The sequence below is a fragment of the Equus quagga genome, chromosome 2, assembly GCF_021613505.1.
Source record: "Equus quagga isolate Etosha38 chromosome 2, UCLA_HA_Equagga_1.0, whole genome shotgun sequence".
Classification (NCBI taxonomy): domain Eukaryota; kingdom Metazoa; phylum Chordata; class Mammalia; order Perissodactyla; family Equidae; genus Equus; species Equus quagga.
This window is the reverse complement of record NC_060268.1, coordinates 59,023,603-59,050,455: the sequence shown is the minus strand read 5'-3', so window position 1 is coordinate 59,050,455 and position 26,853 is coordinate 59,023,603. Positions and strand designations below refer to the sequence as shown.

The 26,853-nt window shown below is 53.4% G+C and overlaps 1 protein-coding gene across 2 annotated transcripts; it reads left to right on the top strand.

The window, feature by feature from the left end:
• Nucleotides 1-232: 232 nt before the first annotated feature.
• On the top strand, nt 233-26,351 carry IGDCC4 (immunoglobulin superfamily DCC subclass member 4). 2 transcript variants are annotated; one of them, XM_046654168.1, is made up of 19 exons: nt 233-562; nt 1,260-1,392; nt 7,576-7,712; nt 9,063-9,203; nt 11,982-12,137; nt 12,952-13,365; nt 13,898-14,062; nt 14,602-14,739; nt 15,634-15,804; nt 16,817-17,053; nt 17,192-17,293; nt 19,238-19,421; nt 20,056-20,183; nt 21,761-21,931; nt 22,144-22,281; nt 23,059-23,164; nt 23,623-23,851; nt 24,640-24,801; nt 25,371-26,351. In XM_046654168.1, exons 1-19 carry the CDS (start codon nt 235-237, stop codon nt 25,779-25,781), a joined length of 3,651 nt encoding a protein of 1,216 aa, XP_046510124.1. In that variant the 5' UTR covers nt 233-234; the 3' UTR covers nt 25,782-26,351. The 2 variants fall into 2 exon arrangements, 1 of the variants encoding a protein (XP_046510124.1); XR_006887564.1 differs by lacking the exons at nt 24,640-24,801; nt 25,371-26,351 and having other exon boundaries at nt 1,251-1,392; nt 22,157-22,281; nt 23,623-23,644.
• The last annotated feature ends 502 nt before the right edge of the window (nt 26,352-26,853 follow it).

Sequence of the window (26,853 nt, the reverse complement as noted above, 5' to 3'; positions counted from 1 at the left end):
TTGAGCAGCCGAGGAAGATGGGCATGGAGAAGTGCAGTGGTTTGCCCGAGATCACAGTAAGGGGCAGAGCCTGGATCCAGACATAGGTGTTTCCATGAGTCCACTTTCTCCGTGATTTGCCGCAGCCGCTGGTTGGGTGACTCAGTTGCTTGGGTCGGTGGGAGGTGGGAGGACACACACTGATGGCCCTGGTGCCCCCTCCTCTACACAGGGGAGCTGCCGTTGCCCCCGGAGATGACTGTGGAGCTGAGCTGTGGAGCAGGGCCACTGCAGGTGATCCTGGGCCCAGAGCAGGCCGTGCTGCTGGACTGTAGTCTGGGTTCTGCCGCTGCCGGACCCCCCACCAGCGTCACGTGGAGCAAGGATGGAGGTGTCCTGCCAGAGTATGACTACCTTCGCCTGCTGCCCAATGGCTCCCTGTGGCTGTCCCAGCCGCTATCACCCGCTGGCAGTGATGAGGCAGCCCCTGGGGCCTCTGAAGTCATCGAGGGCAGCTATTCCTGCCTGGCCCATGGCCCCCTAGGAGTGGTGGCCAGCCAGGCTGCGGTGGTCAAGCTTGCCAGTAAGTGCCAGCAACTGGGGGCTGAGCTGAGACCCACGAGACCTTGGGTGTGGGAAGTGGGATCTGCAGTTAGGTGCTTGCACAAAGGCTTATCTCTTGAGCCCACTCCCCTTTCCCTGCCTCCCGTCCTGCTCAGCGAGTCCCTTCCTGGTATTGTCTGCCTCACTGCTCAGTAGTCCCTGTTCTTCTCCACTCCTCTGTTCCTCCTCCTTTTCTTTCCCTTTGAGTTTGAGAGTCTAGAGTTGTGCTCTCCTCCAGGAAGCCTGCCAGAGAGGGTCAGGGGCACAAAGGTGCCTCCTCAGGGAGCCCCCCACCCTCACAGCAGGTGGAGTGTGTGGCTTCATGACCCATGCTCCAGCCCACCCCCAGGGGGCTCTCAGGAGGCACAGACCACCATGAAATAATTTTCAGGCCAGAAGAAATGTGCATCTCCCTGTAGTCGGACCATCAAGGTGATGTCAGGCAGGGGGACATTGGAATTCACCCTGCCTGCAGCATCTGACCAACGATCACCACTTCTTACCCTCCGGCTGCCTCTCTACTGTGTCTCTGTTGGTCTGAATTTGCTCGTATTTCTATTACCCTGTGTTTCTTTGTCCATGTGTCCGTGTGTGTGTTTCACTGTCTCTGCTCGCTGTGGCCTCTCTCTCTCGTGTCCCTGCCCCTGTCTTACTGTCCTCATCCCCAGCACTCGCAGGCTTCTCTCTGCACCCGGAGTCTCAGACGGTGGAGGAGAACGGCACAGCTCGATTTGAGTGTCACATTGAAGGGCTGCCAGCACCCGTCATTACTTGGGAGAAGGACCAGGTGACAGTGCCTGAGGAGCCTCGGTGAGTGGCCTGTAGGGGTGTGGGGAGCGGCTCCCAGTGGGCAGGCCAGAGAGGGCTCTGGGATGTGCTCAGGAGCTGGGATTCTTACAGTCAGGGTGGCCCCGTTTGCCCAAATTGACTAGGAGCCAACCACCACCTGGCTCTCAGCTCATTTCTGGTCCTAAAGAGAAGTTGGGCAAGATTTTGCTCCTTGGGAGGAAAGCCACCCACCGAGCTGTGGAGCTTGAGTAGGGAGTAGTGATAGAGTCCTTCAGAGCATATCTAGTCCAACCCCTTGCTTTATTGCGAAGGCAACTGCGGTCCAGAAAGGAGCTATGTTTTACCCAAGGCCACCTGGCGAGGCATCGGCAGAACGTTCGTTGTTGGCTCAGGTTTTCTCTTTGCAGAGATCCTCTGGAGTTCCTACCCTCCATGCGTAACTTCTCTTCCTCTGTCAGTTCCATCCAGTGAGGTGCAGCATCTGATAGATGGGGTGTGGAGGTCCTTCCTGCTTCACCCTCTTCTCTCCCCATAAAGGCAGCGGGTAGGCGGAACAATCCCAGGGGAGCATTTGTCGGGTGGAAGAGAAGCCGCAGCTCCACTCAGGACTTGATCCCCACGGTGGCCTCCTGGGTGGCTCAGATGTGCACACCGCACGACCAGATGGGGCAAGGCTCTTTTGCGTTTATGGTCTCTGAATTGGTCTCGTGGCTTGGTTGTCACCCCGTGGATTCTCACATCTTGGAAATGCGACTCCAGAGGCCTTTCCCAGCCACCCTACAATCCTCTCCCTGTGTCTCTCTAGCTGAGTTACCGGCTCGCTCTCTCCTTCCCTCCTGGTGGAGGTGAGGTTCTGAAATGCTGGTTTCCACATCTCCCTGCCCTGGGACTAACCCATCTTGAGTGTGTTCAGTTGTCCCAGCTCCTCTGACTTCTGCCCACGTCTAGGTAGGGGTGAAGGTGTAGGAGAGACTTCTGGGTGGAAAAGCCACAGGACACATCCCTGCAACAGTCGTGAGGGAAGAAGGATGAAAGGTCAAGACATAAGGGACCCTGTGGACTTTGGCTAACTTTTGGTTTGCCCCATTGGTCCTCAGCAAGTTGCTCCTCACTCAGCTTCATTCTCCCCATCTATAAAATTAAAGGGGGGGGGGAAATGAAAGAGTTGGATCAGATCATGGTTTCCCAAAGTGTGTTCTTTGCAGAACATTAGTCCTAAAGATGGTCCTTGAAAAAAGTATTCTGTGATTGAATAAGATCAGGAAACTGCCTATAGCTCTCCCTCTTGGAGTTGCCAAGGCCCTGATGAGTCCTGTACTGAATGCCTGTTAGACTTGTTTAACCAAGGGCTTCCTGGACTCCCTTGCCCAGAGCCGCTCTTGCAGCAGCCCTGTGAGCATCCCATGGACGAGCGTTCCAGGGAGCGGGCCTTCAGGATGCTGACCCAGCCTTTCCAGCACTGACAGTTTAAGTTCTCTGCCTTCCTAACTGCGGGGCCTCTCACCACTGTTCGAGGGGTGCTCCCTGGAAGTGGCTGGTGAGAACCAAGTGAGAACCCACTTGGCAGCCCCCAGAGAGAGTGGGAGAGAGCAGAAAAATCTGCCTGCATTGAGGTCACGACAGGCACCGCTTAATGAGAGCTATGTTTTCTCACTTAATCCTTCACATTATCCTTCAAGGTAGGTGTTTCTTATTTTTCATGTTTTCCTCCATTTACTTTTAGTTTATATTCCTAGTCGATCCATTTTCCAAATTCATAGAAACAAAAAAGAAGCAAAAGTTACTCATCATCCTTTCACCCATGTAAAACCACTGTTAGTTCTGATGTCTATCCTCTGGATTTTTCCCCCTATGTGTTTATAAATATTTCCTTTAAAAATTTGGATTATATTGTACCTACTAGGTTTTTTGTTCAATCATCTTTTTCTCAAAACAAAAATGGGATTATATTGCAACTTTTACTTTTTTTCACTTAACACATGAGGAGCATCCTTCCCAATCTGTACGTATGGTTGTGGCAGATATTATCTGGATTGTTAAATGAGGGAACTGAGGATCAGAGACAGAAGTAACTCACCCCAGGTCACACAGCTAGTGCCCAGAGTGTCGGACACTGGAGCCCCAGTGTGGATGACACATAAGCCTCTTATGATTTGGTGGTTGGGGTGGGGAAGCTACAGGCTCTGTAGAAGTTCCTGCTGTAGATGGGCTTAGAGATCAGGTGGTCCAGCTGTGACTTAGCAGAGAAGTTACTTCCCCAAAGTTTCTCAGCAAAAGGTGAGTTCAGACCTCACCTCCCAACAGCTAGTTCAGGCATCATTCCATGAAGCCACAGTCCTCTCCCAAGAGGCTGGAGCTGCCAGTTCTTGAGTTCTTGGAGTGTTTGCCCCGGGTCCTCTGAAAAGTGATCCTCATCTATAAATAAGCCAGGCTCACATGTCCCAGCACATTGTGTGGGAGGAATAAAGAAATGTCTCAAACAGCAACTTGATTCTGCCCAAGGTATGTATTTTTACACGTGCCCAGATATAGTACATGTGCAAATATGCTATTCATAAACTCAGCCCAGTGGTTGGAAGGAGACCATATGCCTGGGTGTAGGCTGTGCACATGTGCAGTTAATAAACACACTCTCTCACGGTATATGTACATATTTTTGGAACTGATGGTGAAGACTAGACATTGAGGCAATTCCCTGGTACTTATGCTAATTTCTAGTGATAGGGGATCATTTTTCTTCCATGAGAACCTGTAATCAATGAGAGCAATATTCCCCAAGTCCCAGGCATTCACAAACCCCGTTCCTAATTTTGGCCATTCCTAAACCATTTATACAATCACTTACTTAATACATTTCCTTAAATCAACGTTCTCTTTTGTAACTTTAACATGTACTGAAAAGGAATCTTATCTTAGGGCAGCAAAATGGAAAACCAGCAACACTTACCATAAATAGAAGGTAGCCATAAAAATGAATACATAACCACTGGAATAAAAAATGTGTGTCTGGATCCACTTGAAATCATTTTGTTATCACCATTCACTCACACTATAAAAACATGGCGCGAATGGACTTAAATACCGTAGGCTCCCTCCTCCAGTCTTCTGCCCTACCCATCTCCTGGTATCCATCATGCCTGTCAACCTCATGTGACCCTCGGCTGGTGTCCCTTTTCCCTGGGTGGATCTCTGAAGGGCTTAGGGTGGGTGCTCCTTGGCCCTCAGCAAATTCAGAGCAGCTGTGTCATTTCTTCTGCGTTCTTGGATCCCTGGGTCCAAGTGGCCTTTTGGGGTGGGAGCAGAAGGCTCGAGCTCAGGCTTGGAGAAAGAATGATCCCTTCCTTTTGGGTAGAGGTTGCTTTTCACTCTATGATTCTATTTTGTTTTATTTGAAACTTGAATTAATTTTAAAATGATGAAATATACCAACTTAAAGGGAAAAAAAGTCACCTACCAACTGAACACAGACAGCTATTACTCTTTTGAGTGTTCCTTCCCAGTCTTTAAATATGTGTACAGTTTATACCATTGTAAACATGTATTTAGAGTTTGTGATTCATAAATAGTGTTTATATCCATTATCTAATGTGGGCTTCTAACACATTAAAAGGGTAAGGGTTGTGAAGTAGGCAGGACAGGAATTATTTAACCCATTTTTCAGATGAGAAACCTGAGGCCCAGACATGGGATTATCACTTGCTGAAATCACATATGTTGGACCCATTTCTCTCCACATTGCCACAGCTGCTTCTCCATTACAGCCCGGCGTCACAAAAGAAAGTGTACAAGGACACATGCTTCTTTCAATTTAAAATTTTAAAAGTTTTATATTTCCAAATAAATATTCACTGCAAAAAAAATTTTTTTTAAACACAACGAATTAAGAGTGCCCGTAACTCCACTCCCAGAGAAAACCTCCGCGAATGACGTGAGCTTTACCACCCTTGGCTTTTTCTGCGCATATCCTAACATATCATTTATCTACTTTCCAAAAATAGAATTGCTTCATAAACATTGTTTTGTGACTTTTTTTTTCCACTAACCAATATATCTTGGACATCGTTCTAAGGACAGAGCCTCTAAAAACACATTTTAACAAAACAGAAAAGATTTTAGATGAACACCAAAAGTGGTTCCATCTCGCTTTTGTTGGCTGCAGCAAAAGCACCACATCCAAGGAAAGGTCTCCATTCTTTCCTCCCTTCCTGCCTTCCTTCCCTCCTTCCCTCCTTCCTGCCTGCCTTCCTTCAACACACATAATTAAGGAAATGTGACTTGTCAAAGGAGGTATTGGCTCTTGGCACCTAGAACAGTTTCCCTGGAAAGACACAGAACCTTTGGGGTTAGGAAGTGTGGGCAGCTCCTGGCGGGAACCCTGCAGGCATAGTCAGCTAGCTAGACTGGAGGAGGGGGCAGGGGTTTGGGTGCAGAGTACAGGAGGTGGAGGAGACCTGGATGGGGATGGGGGCCTTGTTTCCCAGATGGGTCCCGCTTGTCCTTTCCCATCAGATTTTCCATGGCAGTACGCTGGGGCCTGGCCCAGGAGTTCCCCTCCAGCACCCTTTGCTCCTTGTCGCTTCTCCCCCACGGGCCCCGGCACTGACACAGGAGCTGTTGGAGCTGAGAGTGGGGTGCTGGGGCCGATGTGCTTTTGCCTGTGGGGTGAGGGAGGAGTGATGCAAGTTTACGTTTTTTCTCTAAGTCTTTGGCCAACAGCAGGTTCCCAGGCCTGAGGCCTGAATTCTCTCCAACACCCTTGAGCTAGTCCTCTCCTGTGTTTAGATTTTCTCATACCCCAGTTCCCATGAGCCAAAGGATCTTCATCAAGTGCACAGCTGCCCTATCCCTCTCTGACCTTGGCCCAGCCTACATCCTGGGGCCAGCACTGTTTTCTCTGTTGAGAAACTAGACTGTCAACCTGGAGCTGACCCTGCAGGGACCACAGTTGGAGGATTCAGGAGGACCCGCTGACCCCCTGCTTGGGCCAGAGCCCACTTGGCTCCCCACCACCCCGGCCCCCAAGGACACTTCCCTGCCCCAGACTGTGTTGTCTCTCAAGCAAGGTCTCTGAGCCTTTCTAACCTGAGCTGATTTCCAACCCTCTCACCAAGAGGGCAGAGAACACCACCCTCATCCATCCTGCCCCTCCTCAGTAATGTGTGTGTTGACTGGGGCTTGCTGGGGACCACATCCCTCTCAGTGGTGTTCTCGGCTGTCTAATGGCTGCTGAGACAGGCAAGTGGGAAGAACATGGGATTTGGCACCAGAAGACCTGGGTTCAAGTTTTAACTCTGCTCCAGCTGTGAGGCCCCGGGAAAATACCCTCCCTCCGAGCCTTAGTTTTGTCACCAATAAAATGAAGATGTGATCCCTTCTATCTCTTGGGCTTGTTTCTCGAGAGTCAGATGAGATAGTGTGAATAAAATGGATTTCCTCATGGGGCAGAGGAAGTAATACAGGCAGGGGTAAACAAATTCAAACTGTGTAGAAGCCTGTCTAATAAAAAGCAAGCCTTCTCCCACTGTCAGCTCCCAGGATCCCAGGTCCCCTCCCCAGAGACAACCACCATTACCAGGGACATTCAGTGCAAGCATAAAAGTGTGCATGTCCCCCACACACACTGTTCCGCACTGTACACATTTTGGAGATCGTCCTACATCAGCACACATGGAGCTGCCTCCTTTTTAACAGCTGCCTAGCATTCCATCGTATGCACGTAGCCACGCCGAGTTAGCTAGTTCTTGCCTGCAGATGGACTGGGATTGTTTCTAGCCTTTTGCTATTACAGTCAGTGCTGGAGTGAACATCATTAAGCATACATTTGTGTACATGCATGAGAATATCTGTGGGGTAGAGTTCTCCAAGTGGCATTGCTGGGTGAAAAGACACGGGCAGGTTTGATTTTAAGATGTCACCAGCTTGCCCTTGAAAGAGGGTGTATTGATTGGCAGGGCCACCGACAAGACAGGAGTGCCTTGCCCCCATCCCCTCATCCACATAGGGTGTTATTAAACCTTTTCACCTTTGCCAGTGGGATAGGTGAAAATGGTATCTTATGGTTTTAATTTGCATTTTTAAAACAGTGAGTGAAGCTTGAAAGTGAGATGCTGTAGGTATTTCAGGCTGGAGCGGGCCAGCTTGGGCACGACACCCTCCCTGCGGAGCTCCTGCCCACCTCACAGGTGCCCTCTCCCCTTTCCCAAGGCTCATTACTCTTCCCAACGGGGTCCTCCAGATCCTGGACGTTCAGGAGAGTGACGCAGGCTCCTACCGCTGTGTCGCCACCAACTCAGCCCGCCAGCGCTTCAGCCAGGAGGCCTTACTCAGCGTGGCCGGGAGAGGTAAGGAGTCTGGCTGGGTGGGAACACCTGGGGGTTTCTGGAGTCTGCCACCTCAGAGCTTGGAGGGCCTCAGGAGGTCCAAGCCCTGCCTTCAAATAGGTGACAGGGTATTAGTCCCATCAGAGAAGTGAGGCAATGAAGCCCAAGGAAGGCAGTGCCACCTAGCAAGTCAGAGAAGGAGCCAGGGCTGGAAACCAAGACTCCCTCCCGGTCAGGTTCCCTTCCTGCGGAGGCTGTGTGTTCCCTTGGGTTGGATTAGCATCCAGGACTGGGGACAGGGGTGGGGAGGTGAGGCATCTGAGGAGGGTGTCAGTGCCCTGAAGCCCTGGTTCCCACCCCTCTGTGTGCCCTGAGGGCTGTGCTTCGCCCCTTGCTGCTTGCTGTGCACAGGGAATCTGGCTCTCTGAGGTCTGGTGCTCCTGTCCTCTCCATTTCTCTCAGAGGCTCCTGCCCCAATGAGATGCAGAAGGAAGGGCACAGGCTTTGGGGTCGGAAAGGCCTGGTCTGAATCCTGGCTTATCTACTCTCCATCTGTGTGACCCTGGGCTCATTATCAAATGTCCAGCGCAGGGAGGTCGTGCGAATAGCTGAGATTAAGAGCGGAAAGTGCCTGGCACCTAGCAGGTGCCCCACAGATCTTACTTCAGGCCTCCCCCATGCGCCTCTCACTTGCCTCCCTTTGCCATGGCATCTCCCCCCACCCCTGCCCCTCTGAACATCTCTTCCCATCCCTGCCCTCCTCTCCCCACCCTTCCCTCCCACCCTCCGTCCTCTGAGGCTTAATTTAGCTCCTGAGCGGCTCTCCCTTCTGTGCTCAGGGTCTCTGCCTCCACCTGCTGGACAGATCAGGTATTCACCATGCTGACCCAGGGGGCCAGGGTCACACTGAGAATGTCGCAGGAAATCTGTGCTCAGGGAGCTGCCAAGCTGGCAGAAACTGGAGCCCGCCTCGTGCCTATTCCACACAGGAACTTGAAGCCCTTTGGAGAAGGGATTTACCTAAGGTCACACAGCACATTAATGACAGTGCCAGAACTAGAAACTATGACTGTTGACTCCAAGTCCAGACTCCAAGACTACCCATGACCCTGACGGTCCTCTGTCTGGCGGGTGGGTTTGATTTGGCAGGGAAGACGGGGGGTGGTGTGTCCGAGGCCAGGTTTTTCCTCTCCTGATCCAAGAGAAAGAGCTCTGAGTTCCAGTCAGCTCTGCTGAACCATGCGGCTGCTTACTCCACGTATCAGATGGAACCCTGGCCGCTCCCTGCCCCACCTGCCTCACCAGGTGACTGTGTACTGCATGTGAAGATGCCTAATGATAAGGCTGCCTGCTGGCCTGCTCTCTCTCCAGAGTCCCTGGCATCCACCAGGGGACAGGACGTGGTCATTGTGGCAGCCCCCGAGAACACCACCGTGGTGTCTGGCCAGAGTGTGGTGATGGAATGTGTGGCCTCGGCTGACCCCACCCCTTTCGTGTCCTGGGTCCGACAGGGTAAGTGGAAGGAGGGGACCAGAGGGCATGGGAAAGGAGGGGTGTGGCATCTCACATGTCCCCAGGTCAGGGAGCTATAAGCGTGACCACTCCATGGTCACCGACCTTTGGTATGGCGGGAACTCCTCTCCCATGGCTGAGTGTGGGAGGGAGAACCTGGACAAACTTAATCATCAATCTGAGTAGCACGTTTCCTTTATGAGACACTTTGAGTCTGCCACTCACGAAATCGTCGTTGAGACCTTCTTAGGGTGGGCACTGGGCTAGGTTCTCCACCTTACTTATTTCCACAACTGTGTTGCAAGTGAGTGTATGAGAGCTGGAAAGGTGCCACACAGCCAGCGAGTCAAGGAGAACTAGGACCCCCCTGCGGTCTAAGTACAAAGCCACCTCTTGGTCCACCCCGGGTGCTGCTGCCCTTGTGTGGCTGGCTTCCTGCTGGACACAGTGAATAAAATACCCAGATGAGAGAGCCAGGGACTCTGCCCTTGGAACTCACAGTCTGGCTGAGGGAGACCAAACACACACCCATGAAGACAGGCTTGATGGTATCAGGAGCAAGTGATAAGTGCCAAGTGGGACTGCATTACAGGAGATGCTATAAGGGTAACGAGAGCACTGGGCCGAATGTCACCTTGCAGTCTCCTGAGCACTCACACCCATTCTCCTGCTGGAGCCTCCAAGAGCCCTTTGAGGAGGGTAGAGGCCAAGACTATTATTCCCAGTGGGCAGATGAGGAAACTGCGGCTCAGGGAGGCAGGTGGAAAGCCAGGACCCGAACTTTGGAGCCTGTTCTCTTTCCAGTGCATCACTCCCTACAGTCCTGTATGGAAGAAAAACAAGGATTGTTTTTGTTTCCATTTATCTATTAGGAGTGACTTGTCCCAAGTTGATAGCAGAAGTCAGTCTCAAACTCAGCTCTCTTTACCCTGGCTCAGTCTATTACCCTACACTGCCTCCTTTTTTGTAAGTTTATATCTTATATTCAAGAGTATATAATGAATACATAGAGTTTAAAGGAAAATAATAAACCAAACAACCATGCACCCCCCGCCAAGCTGATGAGATAGAACAGTGCTGGTATCTTTGCGCCTCCCTGACCTGAACGACCTCATTGGACTTGTGACACTTGCCCAGTTAGGGGGATCCTGGGGCCAGCAGGCCCCTCCTGTTATTGAGGTAAGCCTGTGGTGTTGCCTGGTAGTTTTAGTCAATATTTCTCAAATCCTGACCCTGTATCAGAATGACCCCGGGAGCTTGTTTAACCTGAAGACTCCCTCCCTTCACACCTAGAGAGTTACGCCCCAGGAATCTTAATGCTTAACAAATGCCCTAGGTCCTTGCTACTGAAAGTGTGGTCTTTGGACCTACCTCCTGGACCTAGTTAGAAATGCAGAATCCAGGGCCTGCCCTAGGCCTCTGCATCTTAACAAGGTCCCCTGCAATTCTGTGATTCGTGTGCACAGTGAGGATTTCAGAATTGCTGTCCCAGAGGATCCTGACACCTGTGGTTCCAGCAACTTACTTGGAGAAACTTAGCTAATAGCACTCCTGGGCAGAGACTGGAAAGAGAAAGGCTGGGAAAGAACTTAATTCCTGCCCCCGGGCACTGTTCTTTTTGTAAGAACTTACTCCACTAAGACAGGGAAAGGGCATGGCTTTTTGCTTTGCTTTGTTTTCTGATTGCAAAAGTTGTACGTGTTCATGGTAGAAAACTAGGGAAAAGCAAGAACAGAAAACATCCCACCACTCAGAGATTAAAATTGTTAACATATGAGTGTATTTTCTTCCAGATTTTTTAATGCACATGTACATTTTTCCCCAAAATTGAGAGCATGCTCTGTTTACAGTTCCAAGTTCTATTTTCATTCAACAGTATATCGTAAGCATTTCCCCATCTTTAAAACTTTTTCAGACGATAATTTTAATGACTATATGATATTCCCTCATTTGAATGTAATCTGCCAATTCCTACTGTTGAATTTTCAAGTCCATCCCAGTTGTCCACTATTACAGTTAGCATTCCGGTGATTGGCCCTGTTCACATCTCCGCAGGACAGGTGACCACAAGTGGACTCCCTGGCTTCGAGGTCTAGGTGGGGCCCCTGTATAGTCCTATCAACATGTACCCTTTCTCCAGCATTGCAACTTACTATTTTTAAAAACATGCCCAATTTGATAGGTGAAAAATTAACATCTGTGATTTGATATGCATTTCTTTGATTACGTGAAGTTGAACGCTCTCTTTGTGTGTTTCTTAGTCATTTGCATTTCTTCTCTGGGTTTTCTGTTCACATCCATAAGGCAAGGGCTTTTAAAATGGTTTTCATTTCACATCAAGATAACATGTCTCAGCACATATTCAAAATTTTGGTTCTGGTCAGACCTCACCAGCCATATCGTCATCATGGTACTGGGCTAAGACCATACGAGAGGAGTGTGTCCTTCTTGAGAGAAATGAAGTTAATAATAATGGTAATGGTAATAACTGGCTAGTGGACTGAGCACCTATATGTGCCTGCATTGTGCCAGGCGTTCTCACAAACCTTGTTCGTTCCACCCTCATAGCAGCCCTTCCAGCTAGGGACTATCTCCCCATTTTACAGACAGAGGCAGGTGGGCTCAGAGAGAGTCACTGGTCTAGCACGTGGAGGAACTGACAGAACCAGGGACTGTTGTGTGGTCTTAACCCGGGTGTAGAGGGGCCCCTGGGTCAGGAGAGTGGAAGGAGGGGCGTCCTCAGTGACCCCCTCCAGCGCTCTCCCTCTCCTTCCCCAGACGGGAAGCCCATCTCCACGGATGTCATCGTCTTGGGCCGTACCAACCTACTAATCGCCAGCGCGCAGCCCCGGCACTCTGGCGTCTATGTCTGCCGCGCCAACAAGCCCCGCACGCGCGACTTCGCCACCGCCGCCGCGGAGCTCCGCGTGCTGGGTGAGGCGGGGTGACGGGAGAGGCGGGGCGGAGGCCCCAGGAGTGGGTGTTGGGACGACCTGATCGGAGCTGGTTAGCTGGAGCTAAGGGAAGAACAGGGAGAGGGGAAGTGGGCAGTGTGTTAGAGGAAATTGAGCGGGTGATCCTGGAGGATGTAAAAAGGATAGCGCTGGGGGGTCGAGCTCGTGGGGAGGAGTCCTACATTGGGGGGGCGCACTGGAGGGGAGAGACTATGTAATTGAGGAGAAGTGGCAGAAAGTTTGGTGGACGGGGTGGGGAGAGTTGAATTAGAGAGAAGAGAGGGATGACTAGGACTTGGCTCGGGTGATTGAGGGGTAGGGGGTGGTCTGGGGGGACCTAGGTAAGGGAGGGAAGGGTGAGACTGAGGGTCTTGGGGGAGATAGTGGAGTGGCCTGGGTGGTTCTAAGAAAACTGGGGGCAGGGGTGCTCAGGGCTGCCCTAACTGTGGAGGGGGCTCAATCTGATAGGTGTGGGAGACACTGGAGGGTAGGGGAAGAGGAGGTGGTCAATGAGGGACTGGGGTTAGATCCAGGAAGAGCGAGGGTATTTGGGGGAAGGCCGAGAAGGCCTGGGGACCACTGGGGAGAGGAAGAGAATGTCAGTGTGGGACTGGGGTGACTGCGGGAGAAGAGGTGGAGCTCCGACGCACTGTTTGGGGGGAGGGGTGAGTCAGGGAGAGAGTAGAGTGAGGGGAGGGGATGCGGGAGTCCGTCAGGACGTCAGGGCGTTTAGGGGCGGGGGAGGGCCCCTGGTGGCGGGGGCGCGCGGTCAGCGTCCCCCTCCCCGCCCCCAGCGGCCCCTGCCATCTCGCAGGCGCCCGAGGCGCTGTCGCGGACGCGGGCCAGCACGGCGCGCTTCGTGTGCCGCGCGTCCGGAGAGCCGCGGCCCGTGCTGCGCTGGCTGCACGACGGGGCGCCGCTGCGGCCCAACGGGCGCGTCAAGGTGCAGGGCGGCGGCGGCAGCCTGGTCATCACGCAGATTGGCCTGCAGGACGCCGGCTACTACCAGTGCGTGGCCGAGAATGGCGCGGGCACGGCGTGCGCCGCAGCACCGCTGGCCGTGGTGGTGCGCGAGGGGCTGCCCAGCGCCCCCACCCGGGTCACGGCCACGCCGCTGAGCAGCTCCGCGGTGCTGGTGGCCTGGGAGCGGCCAGAGCTGCACAGCGAGCAGATCATCGGCTTCTCCCTGCACTACCAGAAGGCACGGGGTACGTCTGCTGGGGGCTCGAGATGTCCCAGTAAAGGCCCACGTGGGGGCGCCGTGAGGGGGCTACATGTTGGATGACTGAAAGTTTGCCTGGTGGGTACCTTTGGGGTTAAGATGGGATGAGGTGGGAGTCCTCAGGAGAGACCCGCGTAGATGGGGGTTAGGACTGGTGAGAGGGGTGGAGTGTGGCACATTTCCCTCTCAGCCGGTAGTTGGTTATGAGAGGAGAGAGAGGGTGCTTCTCCTCCCGGGGAAGATGCCTGGGCATTCCTGAAGCCAGCTCATAACTGCAGCAGGAGTCACTTCACTTAGACGCTAAAAAGAACTTCCTAACCAATGGAGGAATTAATACAGTGGGGCTAGAAGCCAAGAGAGTTTATACTCTCCAACTCAGATGATCTGGGATGATTTAGTTATAAATAGACTATTCCAGAGACTGGAACAATATGAGGGCTCCCTGGTCAGCCTCTAGCTAGTTGCCCCCTGGGGGTGGCCCTGTGACAGTCTCTTTGTCCCCTGTGTCACTGCCCCAGGCATGGACAACGTGGAATACCAGTTTGCAGTGAACAATGACACCACAGAGCTCCAGGTTCGGGACCTGGAACCCAACACTGATTATGAGTTCTACGTGGTGGCCTACTCCCAGCTGGGGGCCAGCCGCACCTCCACCCCGGCGCTGGTCCACACGCCGGATGATGGTAGGGCCTCTGAACCTGCAATGGGCACCTTGGGACCCAGAGAATTCCCTGGGGGTGGTTGCATACTTCTCTTTACCAGCGTAAGCTAAGGCACTTTTACCTGCCTTGTGTCATCTTTTGTGCCCAATAAGGGAGTGGACAAGGGTTCTTCTCCCCAACTTACAGTTGGGAAAACTGAGGCCCAGAAAATGAGAGTGACTTGCCCAAGGTCAGTAGTACAGCAGGGACTTGAGCCCAGGTCTCATGATTCCCTAAATCTTATGGCCCTTCTCTCCAAAAACTGTACCATCCAGTCAGGCAGGGGCCAGTGACATTGACCCACAGGATGTGGAAGATTGTGCCCCAAACCTTTTTCAGGGTAGGAGGGATGTCCCCTCATCATCTCCAGCTTGGGGCTCCCCTGAGAGGCTCCCTTTCCTCCCTCAGATCCTGGGCCTACTTCTGACTTGCCGTGTGACCTGGGCAAGTCTCTGACCGCTCCTGGGCCTCACCTTCCACGTCGGTGGAGCAGAGCTCACGCTGATGTTCTTCTGTCTCAGTCCCCAGCGCAGCACCCCAGCTCTCCCTGTCCAGCCCCAACCCCTCGGACATCAGGGTGGCGTGGCTGCCCCTGCCTCCCAGCCTGAGCAATGGGCAGGTGGTGAAGTACAAGATAGAGTACAGTTTGGGAAGGGAAGGTGAGTGGGGGCAGGGTGTGGGCTCCACCTGCTGGGGAACTGTCCACATGAAGGGTGGGTCAGAGCAGCTGGGGTCCTGAGCAGAGTGGGGTGGGGAGTCTGAGGAAATTAGGCAGCCCAGTGGAGCAGGGAAAGGTGAACCTGGAAAAGAGAGTGTGGACTAGGGGGAGGGGTGTCAGGGATGAAAAGGGAAGGTGAAGAGGGCCAGCTCAAGACAGAGGGAGGCCTGGGCGATAGCCCCACCTCCTCTGCAGCCACGGTGTGTGATCCTTCCACAGTGAGTCCCTTCCTCAGTGTCCTTATCTGTGAAATGAGGCAGTGAGCCTGTGCCATCCCTGGGGTGGCTTCCAGCTCAAAAGCAGATGAGGGATAGGGAGGTAGAGGCTGTGCTTGTGGGACTGGGTAAAATGGCGCACTGGGGAAGGCATGTTAGGGCAGGTGTTGGTAATCTAGGGAAGGGTGTCTAAGAAGGATAAAGGGTTAGAAGGCAAGTGGCCTGGGGGCCAGGGTGAGGGTGAGGAGGGAGGGAAGGGTGAGGAAGGGCTCTGGAAGGTGGGCAGTGCCTCGTGTCTCCATAGCCAACGCCTTGTGCCTGCGCCCTGGTGTATGTGGGGGTGGTCACGGACAGCTTATGGGTAAGTGGGGAGAGCATGCCATGATTCTCCCCACTCTGAGACGAGGCTGATGGCCTGTGTCAGCCAGGGTTGGAGGCCCAGGAGTCACCCCAGGAGCCATGGAGTCTGTCCAGACACCGAGGGGTCAGTGCTGAGAGGGCCTCAGGCTCTGATGGGCACTGAGGAATCAGGATCTGAGGTGGCAGATTTGGTGTAGGGGAGTTTAAGGGTCGTGGTCCTCAGGTGGCCATCCAGCAGCCAGTCTTTTCTGTCCCAGCAGATCAGATTTTCTTCACCGAGGTGCCAGGGAATGAGACACAGCTTACACTGAACTCGCTTCAGCCCAACAAGGTGTATCGAGTGCGGATTTCGGCTGGCACAGGGGCTGGCTATGGGGCCCCCTCCCAGTGGATGCAGCACAGGACGCCCAGTATGCACAACCAGAGCCACGGTACGGGGTTGGAGGGGACAGGACAGGGCGGTATACATGACTGTGTGGGTGTATGTGTGCTCTCGGAACCCAGACCCAACCACGTCCTCCATCAGAGTCCTTCCACGGCTCCCCCTGCTTGACAGGTGAGGGGCGAGGGGTGTAGAGGTGAAGGGGTGGCCTTGCAGATGCACCTGGGCTCACCCTTCTGCCACTATGTGAGCTTGGACAAACCATTCACACCTCTAAGTCTTCATTACTGCGAGGCGTTGGCATGAGGATTACTAAGGCGTTATAAACAAGATGTTTAGTACATAATAAGAACTTGTTAAATGGTAGCTGCCTCCATAGTTATGATTGTTGTTGGTTTTGTTGAGAGGCCCAATAGCAGAGTGATTAAATGCAGACAGAACCTGGTGCACATACTATCTCTGTGACTTTGGGCAAGTTATCTAACTTCTCTGAGCCTCGGTATTCTTGTCTATAAAATAGAGGTAATAGTATTTTCGTTATTTGTTAGGGTTCTGAGAATAAAGTTAAAATACACGTACAAAGTGCTCAGAACTGACAGAGAGTAAGCCCTCTTCACTCTTGAGCTCCAAGAAGGGCTCCTCACTCCAATGGTTCCATCCCTCCTTCCCGGCCTCAGCATCCCCTGTTACCCCCCTGCCTGCCAGTATCCATGCATCCATTCCTTCAGGAGAATCATAGGCCCCTACCCTGTGCCAGGTACTGTCAACCCCGCCCCACAGTGCTCCTTGCTAACCTCTTTGCAAATGCCCAGGAGACATCCCTACATTCTCAGCACTCTGGGCTTGTAGACTAGTGAGTTCACCTCTAGGCCCCACCCAGGCCTGGCACTTAGGATGGTGGCTGAGGGGTGATGCACTGGGAGAAGGCTGGCAAGGTTCTCACTCAATGCCATCTTCCTGCTTTTTGCTTCCTCTCGCCTCTTCCCCTTCTCCCATCCCTGGCCTCTTCCTCCATGGTCCCCATTCTCTTTCTCCTTCCCATCCCGCTCTTCTGTCCCCAGTCCCTTTTGCCCCTGCAGAGTTGAAGGTACGGGCAAGGATGGAGTCCCTGGTCGTGTCGTGGCAGCCACCCCCTCACCCCGCCCAGATCTCTGGCTACAAACTGTACTGGCGGGAGGTGGGGGCCGAGGAAGAGGCCAACGGTGAGAGCCCCCCAGGGGGCCGTGGAGACCAGGCTTGGGATGTGGGGCCTGTCCGGCTCAAGAAGAAGGTGAAGCAGTATGAGCTGACCCAGCTAGGTGAGGTGGGCTGGGGGAGCTTCGTTGGGGGACTGGACAAGCTGGACGCGGGAGTTGGAGCTAGAATTCTCTCTGGGGATGAGAGAGTGACCTCAGAGATCCCTCTAGCCAGTGAGTGACTCCCATGACCTTCCCTAGTCCCTGGCCAGCTGTACGAGGTGAAGCTTGTGGCATTCAACAAACATGAGGACGGCTATGCAGCAGTGTGGAAGGGCAAAACGGAGAAGGCTCCCACGCCAGGTGAGGGGGCTCAGTCGAGGGGTCTATGTGTGGCTTCCTTTCCCTTTCCTCTGAGTCGGCCCTGATGGTCAGGCCATCTGGTAGCCTCAGCCACCCCCAAACCCATTCTCCTAGGCTCAGGGGTCCTCTTCTAGCTCCAGACAGCCTCTGTCATAGAAAGAAGCTCCAGTTTGTGCACTGTCTTTAGGCCTGCTACTGTATTTTCGTTGTGCGTGAGCAGTGCTAATTTGAAAGCACTGGACAGAGAGAAACCTCATGGTTGATCAGTGACTCCTGACCCCAAGTTTAACCTTTAAACAATTTTTAAAACACATCCACCTGTATCACACTGTCTATCAGATTATCCCTCCACTCTAGGCCGGGAGACTATCCCTATGTGGCCCACCAGGAAACTGAGGCTGAGAGGTAATCGGACTCGTCCAAGGTCACACGGAGCCTAGACCAGAACCAGGCCTCCTGGCTGCCAGCAGAAGTCTTCCCACTGCAGTCCATTGCCTCCTGGCCCTGTGCTGGATGCCTCAGTTGCCCATCATGACACTTCCTCACCCCTAACTTTCCAGGCTGATTTTCAGTCATGTGGTTTAGTGGAAGGAGCACTCAACTAGGAGCCAAGGAACCTGGGTTCTAACTCTAGTGTGTTCCTCCAGCAAATCTTTTACTGAATGTCTACTACATGCCAGCTCTGTTCTGGGAATTTAGTGATGAAAACACAAATGAGGTACCTGTTCTCACGGAGTTTATTTTATTTAATGTTTCTGTAATAAACACTTATCATCCTATAGTACTTACTATATATGTCTCAGTTCAGGCAGCTGTAACAAAAATACCATAGACTCGGAGGCTTAAACAGCCAACATTCATTTCTCACAGTTCTGGAGGCTGGGAAACACAAGATCACAGTGCCCCCAGAGTTAGTGTCTGGTGAGAGCCCCTTCCTGGTTCATAGACCATAGGCCATCTTGTCACTGTGTCCCCAAGTGGCAGAAGGAGGGCTGGAGCGCTCTCTGGGGTCTCTTCTTTAAGGGCACTGGTATGGACTGAAAGTGTGTGTCCCCCTGAAATTCATATGTTGAAACCCTACCCTCCAATGTGATGTATTAGGAGGTCATTAGGATTAGATGAGGTCATGAGGGTGGAGCCCTCATTAATGGGATTAGTGCCCTTATAGGATTGAGAGAGCTTGCTTTCTCTCTCTGCTCTCCACCGCTTGACCGTACATTGAGAAATGGGCAGTCTGCAAGTCGGAGGAGGGCCCTCGCCAGAACTTGACTGTGCTGGCACCCTGATCTCAGCCTCCAGCCTCCAGAACTGTGAGAAATACATTTTTTGTTTATAAGCCACCCTGTGTATGGTACTTTGTCATAGCAGCCTGAATGGACAAAACCAGGCACTAATCCCATTCATGAGGGCTCCACCATATGTTCAAATTTCAACATATGATCTTGGGGGGACACACACAGTCAATCCACAACAATATGCCGGACACTTTTTTATATACTTTACAAATGTTAACTAATTTAATTCTCCTAACAACTCTATGCGATAGGCACTATTATCAGCCCCACTGACAGAATGGGGAATGGAGGCAAAGAGAGGTTAAGTATCTTCTCCATGGTCACACAGCTAGTAAGTAGCAGAGCTGGAATTTGAACCAAGGCAGCCTGGCCCCGGAATCTGTGCTCTTAATTGCCCTGATTTGCTGCCTCTTTTTATGATATTCTTACATACTAGTGTTCCGCAGTCTGCTACATGTATGACCTTGGCAAAAATCACTTAAATTCTTGGGAGCCTCAGTTTCCTCATTTGTAAAGTAAGCATGATGCTACCCAGCTCAAGATCAAAAGAGAAAGGGTAAAAGGAAGTGCCTGGGCACTGTAAACCACTATACATATTTAGGGATGAGCACCCTCCCTCCCTTCCCACACTCTAGTTTTCACCTTCCAGACCTGCCCATCCAGAGGGGGCCGCCGCTGCCTCCTGCCCACGTCCACGCAGAATCAAACAGCTCCACATCCATTTGGCTTCGGTGGAAAAAGCCAGACTTCACAACAGTCAAGATTGTCAACTACACTGTGCGCTTCAGCCCCTGGGGGCTCAGGAATGCCTCTCTGGTCACCTATTACACCAGGTGGGAAGAGGGGCTAACGCTGTGAGGGGGAGGAAGAGCAGAAAAGGGGGAAGAAGGCAGCAGATGAGGAGGAGGAGAGGGACCCTGGGGGTTCAGGAACGTTTCATGGCTCACCTGTTAGATTGGGGTCTGATGACCTGTTGTGACAGATGGAAAAGGGGACTCCATCCCATACCATTCACTCACAACAGAGCCTTGTACTCAACCCTGGGGAACGTGATGCAGGACAGACTGACCTACTTGTGCAACCTCAGAGGGCTCCAAATATGATGGGGAGGAGACAGCCCAGCTGTTGTCCTGAGAGGGCCCCCAGTTGGACTGGGAGACAGGAAGTCAAGGAAAAGGTGTATCAGAGATGGTTCCTTGGGTGGAGAATGGCTTGGATTAATCCAGGAAGGTTTCCTAGAGGAGGAGGCCTGGCTTGGAGATTGGACACGATACCCTGGGAGCAACGTACATCCAGACCCCTCTGTGGGTCCTCTGGATGGTGTCAGTGGCCCCCATGCAGGGAACAGATTCCCTTCCCAGGGCAGAGCCTGAGGCTGTGGCTAGGGGTAGGGGAGTAGATTTGGAGGGGCCTGCCCAGCTAGGAGGGTGTGCTTCAGAGCACTAGTCACATTTCTTGCCTCGGCAGCTCTGGAGAAGACATCCTCATTGGCGGGCTGAAGCCATTCACCAAATACGAGTTTGCCATACAGTCCCACGGCGTGGACATGGATGGGCCTTTTGGCTCCGTGGTAGAGCGCTCCACCCTGCCTGACCGTGAGTGGCCCCTCAGCCCTCTGGCCACCAACCCGTCTTTTACCCAACTCCTTCTTGCCCCAGCAGCCCTCTTTTCTAAAACCTCCCTCAGAACCCCATAAGTGTCTGTCATTCCCTTTGTATTTACACAGGCCAGTCCTGTGCTGGTCTTAACCATTTACTCATAAACGTAATAACATATGATTTAGAGGAGCAGCTTCTTTTAAAGGCTGTGCCAAGACCTCTCTGGGCTGGTGAAGAGGGGCCAGGTCAGGGAGGCAGGCATCCTGGATTCTGCATTCAGATCGCCATCCTGCCCCTGACACACAGGGAGACGTGGGAAGGTCCCTTCCCCACCCAGGGCCTCCGTGTCCTCATCTGTAAAAAGAGAGGATGGCACCATTCACTCGGCAAGTCTGTGACTCTGGAACCCTCTAGAAATGGCATTCCAAGACAAATGAACTTTTATTCTTACAGCAGAGGCTCCTCGGTCCTGCCGGCCCTAAGATCATCCCATCGACAGAAGACCTTTGTCCCAGGATCTGAAATAGGAACATGTGTGTGGGTGGGGTGTGGAGGCCCTCCACTCTCACGAATTTGCTTTTTAAAAAACTGCTTACAAATTGTTTCCCACCCACCCATGACCTCAGTCATGATGGTCTTAAACTGCATATGGAGTTGAGGGAGACTTGCTCTTTTCTCAAAAGAGACTTCGTGACATTGCATCCGCAGCACAACCGACCATACTGCAGAGGGGGGATGTTTTCTCCTTTTGCAGGTGGGGACACTGGAACCTGAGAAGCTGAGAGTCACTGAGTGTCAGAGAGGGTTCTGGCAGCCTGTGGTGCTGTGGCTCTGTTCCACCTTAGAGCCCTGGGTCCCCATCCCCCCCTCTGTCGGGCCTTGAAGACCTGAGCCCCCAAATCTCTGTCCCTTCTCAACTCACCAGCCGCCACGTGTCCCTCCTTCTCTCCCTTCCTCATTTGCTCCCCCTGCCCCGCCTCAGATTCAGCTGCTTCTCTAAAAACAAAACAAAGTCTTCTAAGATGGTCCTTCTCACACTGGGGTTCCTGTGACCCTGTAGGCCCTGTGCTGGGGGCAGACACAGGCAAAGGCTGCTCAGGGCATTGGCCAAGTTGACTTGAAGGTTTGGGGTGGAAGGAGAGATGGGCACCTTAAATGATAAATATGTTTAAACACTATTTTTGTATTAAGCTTTACCGTGGAATAGATGGCAAACTTAGTAGGAGAGTATAAAATAAACTGTAAGCCTTCCTAAAAATTTTGAGCTCTGCCCCCAGGTCCCCAGAACACCAGACAATCTCCTCAACCCTGGGAGGCGTTTGGGTGTGGAAGTAAGAAGCTCTGCTCCAAGGAGTGGAGAGGAGTTTCCAGAAGGGGAGGGATGGGGATGAAGCCCTCTTTCCCAACTGTGTTCCAGAAATCCCCCATTTAGGGATCAGACCTCATTTTGCTTTGTGGTTTGCTCCAGTGAAGGAGGAAGAAGGGAGGCCATGTCCTCATGCCTGTCCCCCAGCTGCCCCAGAGCTGGGCTCTCAGTGACCCTGCCTCTCCCCATCTCCTCCCCTGCACCCCAGGGCCGTCGACACCCCCATCTGACCTGCGCCTGAGCCCTCTGACGCCGTCCACCGTGCGGCTGCACTGGTGCCCTCCCACGGAGCCCAACGGCGAGATCGTGGAGTATCTGATCCTGTACAGCAACAACCACACGCAGCCTGAGCACCAGTGGACCCTGCTCACCACGGAGGGTGAGAGCTCCCACCCCAGGGCATCTGAGCAAGAGCTTACCTACCCTCTCCCGCCTTCCCACCCTCTCCAGTGGCTGAGTTAGTAGTGAGAGTGATGCTAAGATTTGTCCTTAGGAGGAGCAGACTTTCTCAGTCCTACTTCCCAGACTATCCTTGCATCCCACCCCCACCCCATCCACCAACCCTGCTCTCCCTGCCTCCTCACCCCTCAGGGAACATCTTCAGTGCTGAAGTACACGGGCTCGAGAGTGACACTAGGTACTTCTTCAAGATGGGGGCACGCACAGAGGTGGGGCCAGGGCCCTTCTCTGGCCTGCAGGATGTGATCACCCTCCAAGAGAAGCTCTCAGGTACAAGGGCAGGAAGGGAGGAGTGGGGGCCATCCTGGGGCAGCCCAAGGTCCCCAGAGGCCCCTGGGGTTGACTTCTAACCTTAAAGTCATCTCTTCCAAGGCTGTGCCGCTGGGCATGACTACATTTCACTGTTTTGGCCAGCTGCCCTTCTGGTTTGGTGGGGAGAGGACAAATGAAGGGGAAATGGGTGTGGTTCAGTGGTGGTTCGGTTAAGAGGTCAAATTTATGGGATGCTGGCTTTTTGCTTTGGGGGATTGCTTTGATTGGAGGATTGGCTTGGAGAGGTGACGAGATTTATGAGGTGGAGCTGCACAACCAGACCAGCGATGACGTGATTTGCATGGCCTAGTGTGAAATGAAAATGCAAGACCCCTTATTAAAAGATTAGGAAGAATTTCAAGATGGTGACCGCAGAGCGTTAAAACAAGCACAGAGCCCTTCTAAGCATGGGCCCCGTGTGACCACACTTGTTGCACACTTGTGAAACCAGCCCTGGTGGGCAGGCAACACATGTGTTTCACTGAAAGGCCAGGTTGAGGGGGAGGGACCACAACTTCCAGATGTCCAGTGGAGAGGACAGTTGGAGAGAGAGGTAGTGGTGGTCCCTGTGAGGCTGTGGGTCCCTCCTCTCCTTGCATCAGAAGATTTCAAGTGTTCAAAGGATGAGACTCAGGCCAGTGGTCTCCTGAGGAAGCCACAAGTCTTGATCTATGAACCCTGGGCCTTCTCTTGTCCTTGACCTGTTCTGTCCCCTCTCTCTCCCTCCCTCCCCAGACTCCTTGGACGTGCACTCAGTCACTGGCATCATTGTGGGTGTCTGCCTTGGCCTCCTTTGCCTCCTGGCTTGCATGTGTGCTGGTCTGCGCCGCAGCCCCCACAGGTGGGCAAAGGAGCCAGTGTGACCGCAGAGGAGATATTTCCAGAAGGGCTGCAGAGATGAGAGAGCAAGGAAAGTGGCCATGACTTGCCCTAGGCATCCCCAGAAGCCCCATTAAAGTTAGGACTCTGGGATGAAGGGATTGGGGGTGGGTTTAGGGGAGCCCTCGACCTCCCCTCTCAGGGAGGGTGGGCAGAGGCTTTCTGCTGCTTCCTCTGTAGCTGCCAGCATCTTGGAAAGAGGGCCCCCGACTCTCCAGATGTCTGGAGCCAAGGGAGGAAGGGTGCCATCTGCAGTCATGGTTGTTTTGAACAGAGTTTCTCACTCATTGCACACACCAGGAAACTGAGGCCCAGGGGTGAGCGGGAATCTGCCCAGGGACATAGGCTGGCCTGGATCCCAGTCCTGCCTCCATCCCTCACTCTTTGACCCCTGTGCCTGTCCCCCATCTTCCCTTCCAGGGAGGCCCTCCCTGGCCTGTCCTCCACGGCCACCACTGGGAACCCCACGCTGTACTCCCGAGCCCACCTTGGCCCCCCTAGTCCCCCAGCTGCCCATGAACTGGAGTCCCTTGTACACCCTCGTCCCCAAGACTGGTCCCCACCACCCTCAGACATCGAGGACAGAGCTGAAGTGCACAGCCTTATGGGTGGTGGCGTTTCAGACTGCCGGGGTCACTCCAAGAGAAAGGTGAGCTTGGAGCTTGGGTAGGTCAAGCAGCCCCACATTGAGGCTCATTCCCAAATGGGACACCAGGGGGCGCAAGAGGACAAAGTGTGACCCAGTGAGAGTAACCCCTCTCCCCTCCCCCGCCTTCCCTAGGCCAGCTGCAGAAGAAAAGGCACTCTCCCCCTCCTCCATGAAAGCCTTGGCAGGGCAGGGAAGCAGATGGGCCTCCATCTCTGGCAGAATAGATCAGCCTGGTTCTCACGGAAGGAGGGGAGGGCCCCCAATGGGCTGTTTGCAGGTGACTCAGGGTGGCCAGAACACCCAGATCCCTCCTCATCCTGGGACCCCAGGAGACTGCTGAGACCCAGCCCTCCCCAATACAGAGAAAAGAGGCTGGTCAGCTTGGCTGTGGCCAAGTGGGACCGGGACCCTGATAAGGTGGGCCCACGTAGGTCAGGCCCCCCCATGCTGGCAGTAGTGACCCATCCCGCCCTTTTCTGACCAGCCTGCTCGAACCCCTGAGTCCTTCCTCGCTCTTTCCTTGCCTCTGTGGTGACAGAGATCCTACCTGGCTTGGAAGCCTCTGGGCATTTCCAGAGCATCTGGTATTAGGCTTTTCTGCAGGAAGACTTCTCCATCCTCAAATTCACCCCCAAACTCTCAGCTCATTCTGTGCTCTTCCCCACAGCCTTGGGGAGAGAGAAAGCAACGAGGCTGAGAGTCTGTGGAGGGGCTCCACCCACTGCCCTCTCTCATGCTTCCTTCTCCCAGCCAACGTCTCAGCGCTCCTGCTTCTTTCCCCTGTGCAGATCTCCTGGGCTCAGCCAGGTGGGCCGAGCTGGGCAGGTTCCTGGGCAGGCTGTGAGCTGCCCCAGGCAGGCCCCATGCCCTCCCTGACCCGGGCCCTGCTGCCCCCTGCTGGAACTGGGCAGACGCTGTTGCTGCAGGCTCTGGTGTACGATGCCATAAAGGTCAGTGTCCTGGGAGGAAAGGAGAAAAGGGTCCCCATGCTTGTCCACATCAAGTAGTGAGTTCCCTACTCACTACAGGAGTAGAGACCCCTGATGGCAACTTCCCTGGGGATAGAAGTCTAGCCGGGAGACCCCTGGACCCTCTAATGGTGAGTGGGGAAAGGCAGGCCAGTTTGCAGGCATCCCTGTTTCACCTGGGTTGGGGACAGACCCTCCTCTACCTAGATCTAAGCGAGTCACAGCAGAATACCATGGACCTGAGGGTGGCCCCGCCCGGGTGTGTTCAGCCCTTCCTCCTCTTTACTGAGGCCCTGACTGTATCTGGTGTTTCTGGAACTCCTGGGCAAGGGCAAATGGGTAGTATTCCTCTTCTCCCTGCCTTCCCATGGGTCTGATCATCATCTCTTGTAGGACAGTCACTGTGCTTCCTTTACCAACAACTCCCATGTAATATACACTCTGGGGCCGGGGGGGGGGGTCAATCTCTCCACCCCCGGTATATAGGTCATTCTTCTGATGATCACTCTCAGTGATGGTCACCTTGTCTTTGTGTTCTCTGCTCTGACCAGGGCAACGGGAGGAAGAAGCCTCCCCCAGCCTGCAGGAACCAGGTGGAGGCTGAAGTCATTGTCCACTCTGACTTTAGTGCATCCAAGGGGAACCTTCACCTCCACCTCCGAGACCTGGAACCCGAGGATCCCCTGCCTTTGGAGGCTCCTGACCTCACTTCGAGTGTTGTGGATCTAGGGCAAGGGGCAGACTGGCTGGACAGGGAGCTGGGAGGGTGTGGGCAGACAACCACTGGGCCGGACAGACTTACCTGCCTGCCAGAGGCAGCCAATGTTTCTTGCACCTACCCGGACCTCCAGCCCAGTGAGGCTCTGGAGGAGGCCCCTGGGAACAGCTGCCAGCCAAAGGCCACCCCCTGCCCTCTAGGAGCCAGCCCAGGCCTGCCCAGAGCCCCACTCCCCTCTGCTTAGCTCCCCCAGAGGGTACAGTTTGGAGCAGGCTGGTATGGATCATGGGACGTGACACATGTGGCCATGCGTGTACACGTGTGTACCTGCAGATACTGAACATCAAGCCATTTGGAGCCTCCTAGGGTGCTCTGGCTGGGGGAGAGGAAGAAATGGATTATTCACTCCCCTCATATTCTGTGACACGTGATATATGAGAGACATGTGAGGCACAGCTATATGTGATGTACACATGTGTGAAGCACATGTGTGTGTGCTGGTTGGTGAGCTGGAAAACCTTAGTCCAGGCAGTGGTCACTAAGGCCTAATTGATCCTCCAGGTCAGGACAGTGCCCCAGAGAGGTCAGCCCCCAGCCCTGTGGGCCCCCCACCTCCATCATCCAGCCTTTTATTACACACTCTGAGAGTGTCTCCAATGCCCTGTCTACAAAGACAGCCCCAGCTCACTTTCCTGTCTGGCTGGGCTGAGTGCAAGTAGACTCTGAATGCCTAAATTTTTTTTTCTTTTTTGGTGAGAAAGATTGGCCCTGAGCTAACATCTATTGCTAATCTCCCTCTTTTTGCTTGAGGAAGATTGTTGTTGAGCTAACATCTGTGCCAGTCCTCCTCTATTTTGTATGTGGGATGCCACCACAGCATGGCTTGATGAGCAGTATGCAGGTCCGCACTGGGGATCCAAACCTGCAAACCCCTGGCTGCCAAAGCAGAGTGCGGGAACTTAACCACTACACCACCGGGCTGGCCCCTGAATGCCTAACATTTTGGATGCATCATCTCCCATCTCCCATGTGCCCATTGCTCAGATTGTGAGGGTGATTCTGGCTCCCCTCAAAGCAACTCTGCCTTGCATTTTGTAATTTGGGAAGTGCCTGGTTTTGAAAGTCTGTTTTCTCTTGCTCTCCCCTCCTGCCCTCCCCTTCACTACACTAGTGGTTTGTCTCCCAGTCCACTTGTTCTCCCAATTCTAGAGCCCCTCTCCTCCTCCCTGATGCTCTTTCCTGTCCTCTCCGCTGTTCCCGGTCTCTGCTGCCTCTCCCACACTGCCACGTGGTTCTCCTGCCTGCGTTCAGTCTCT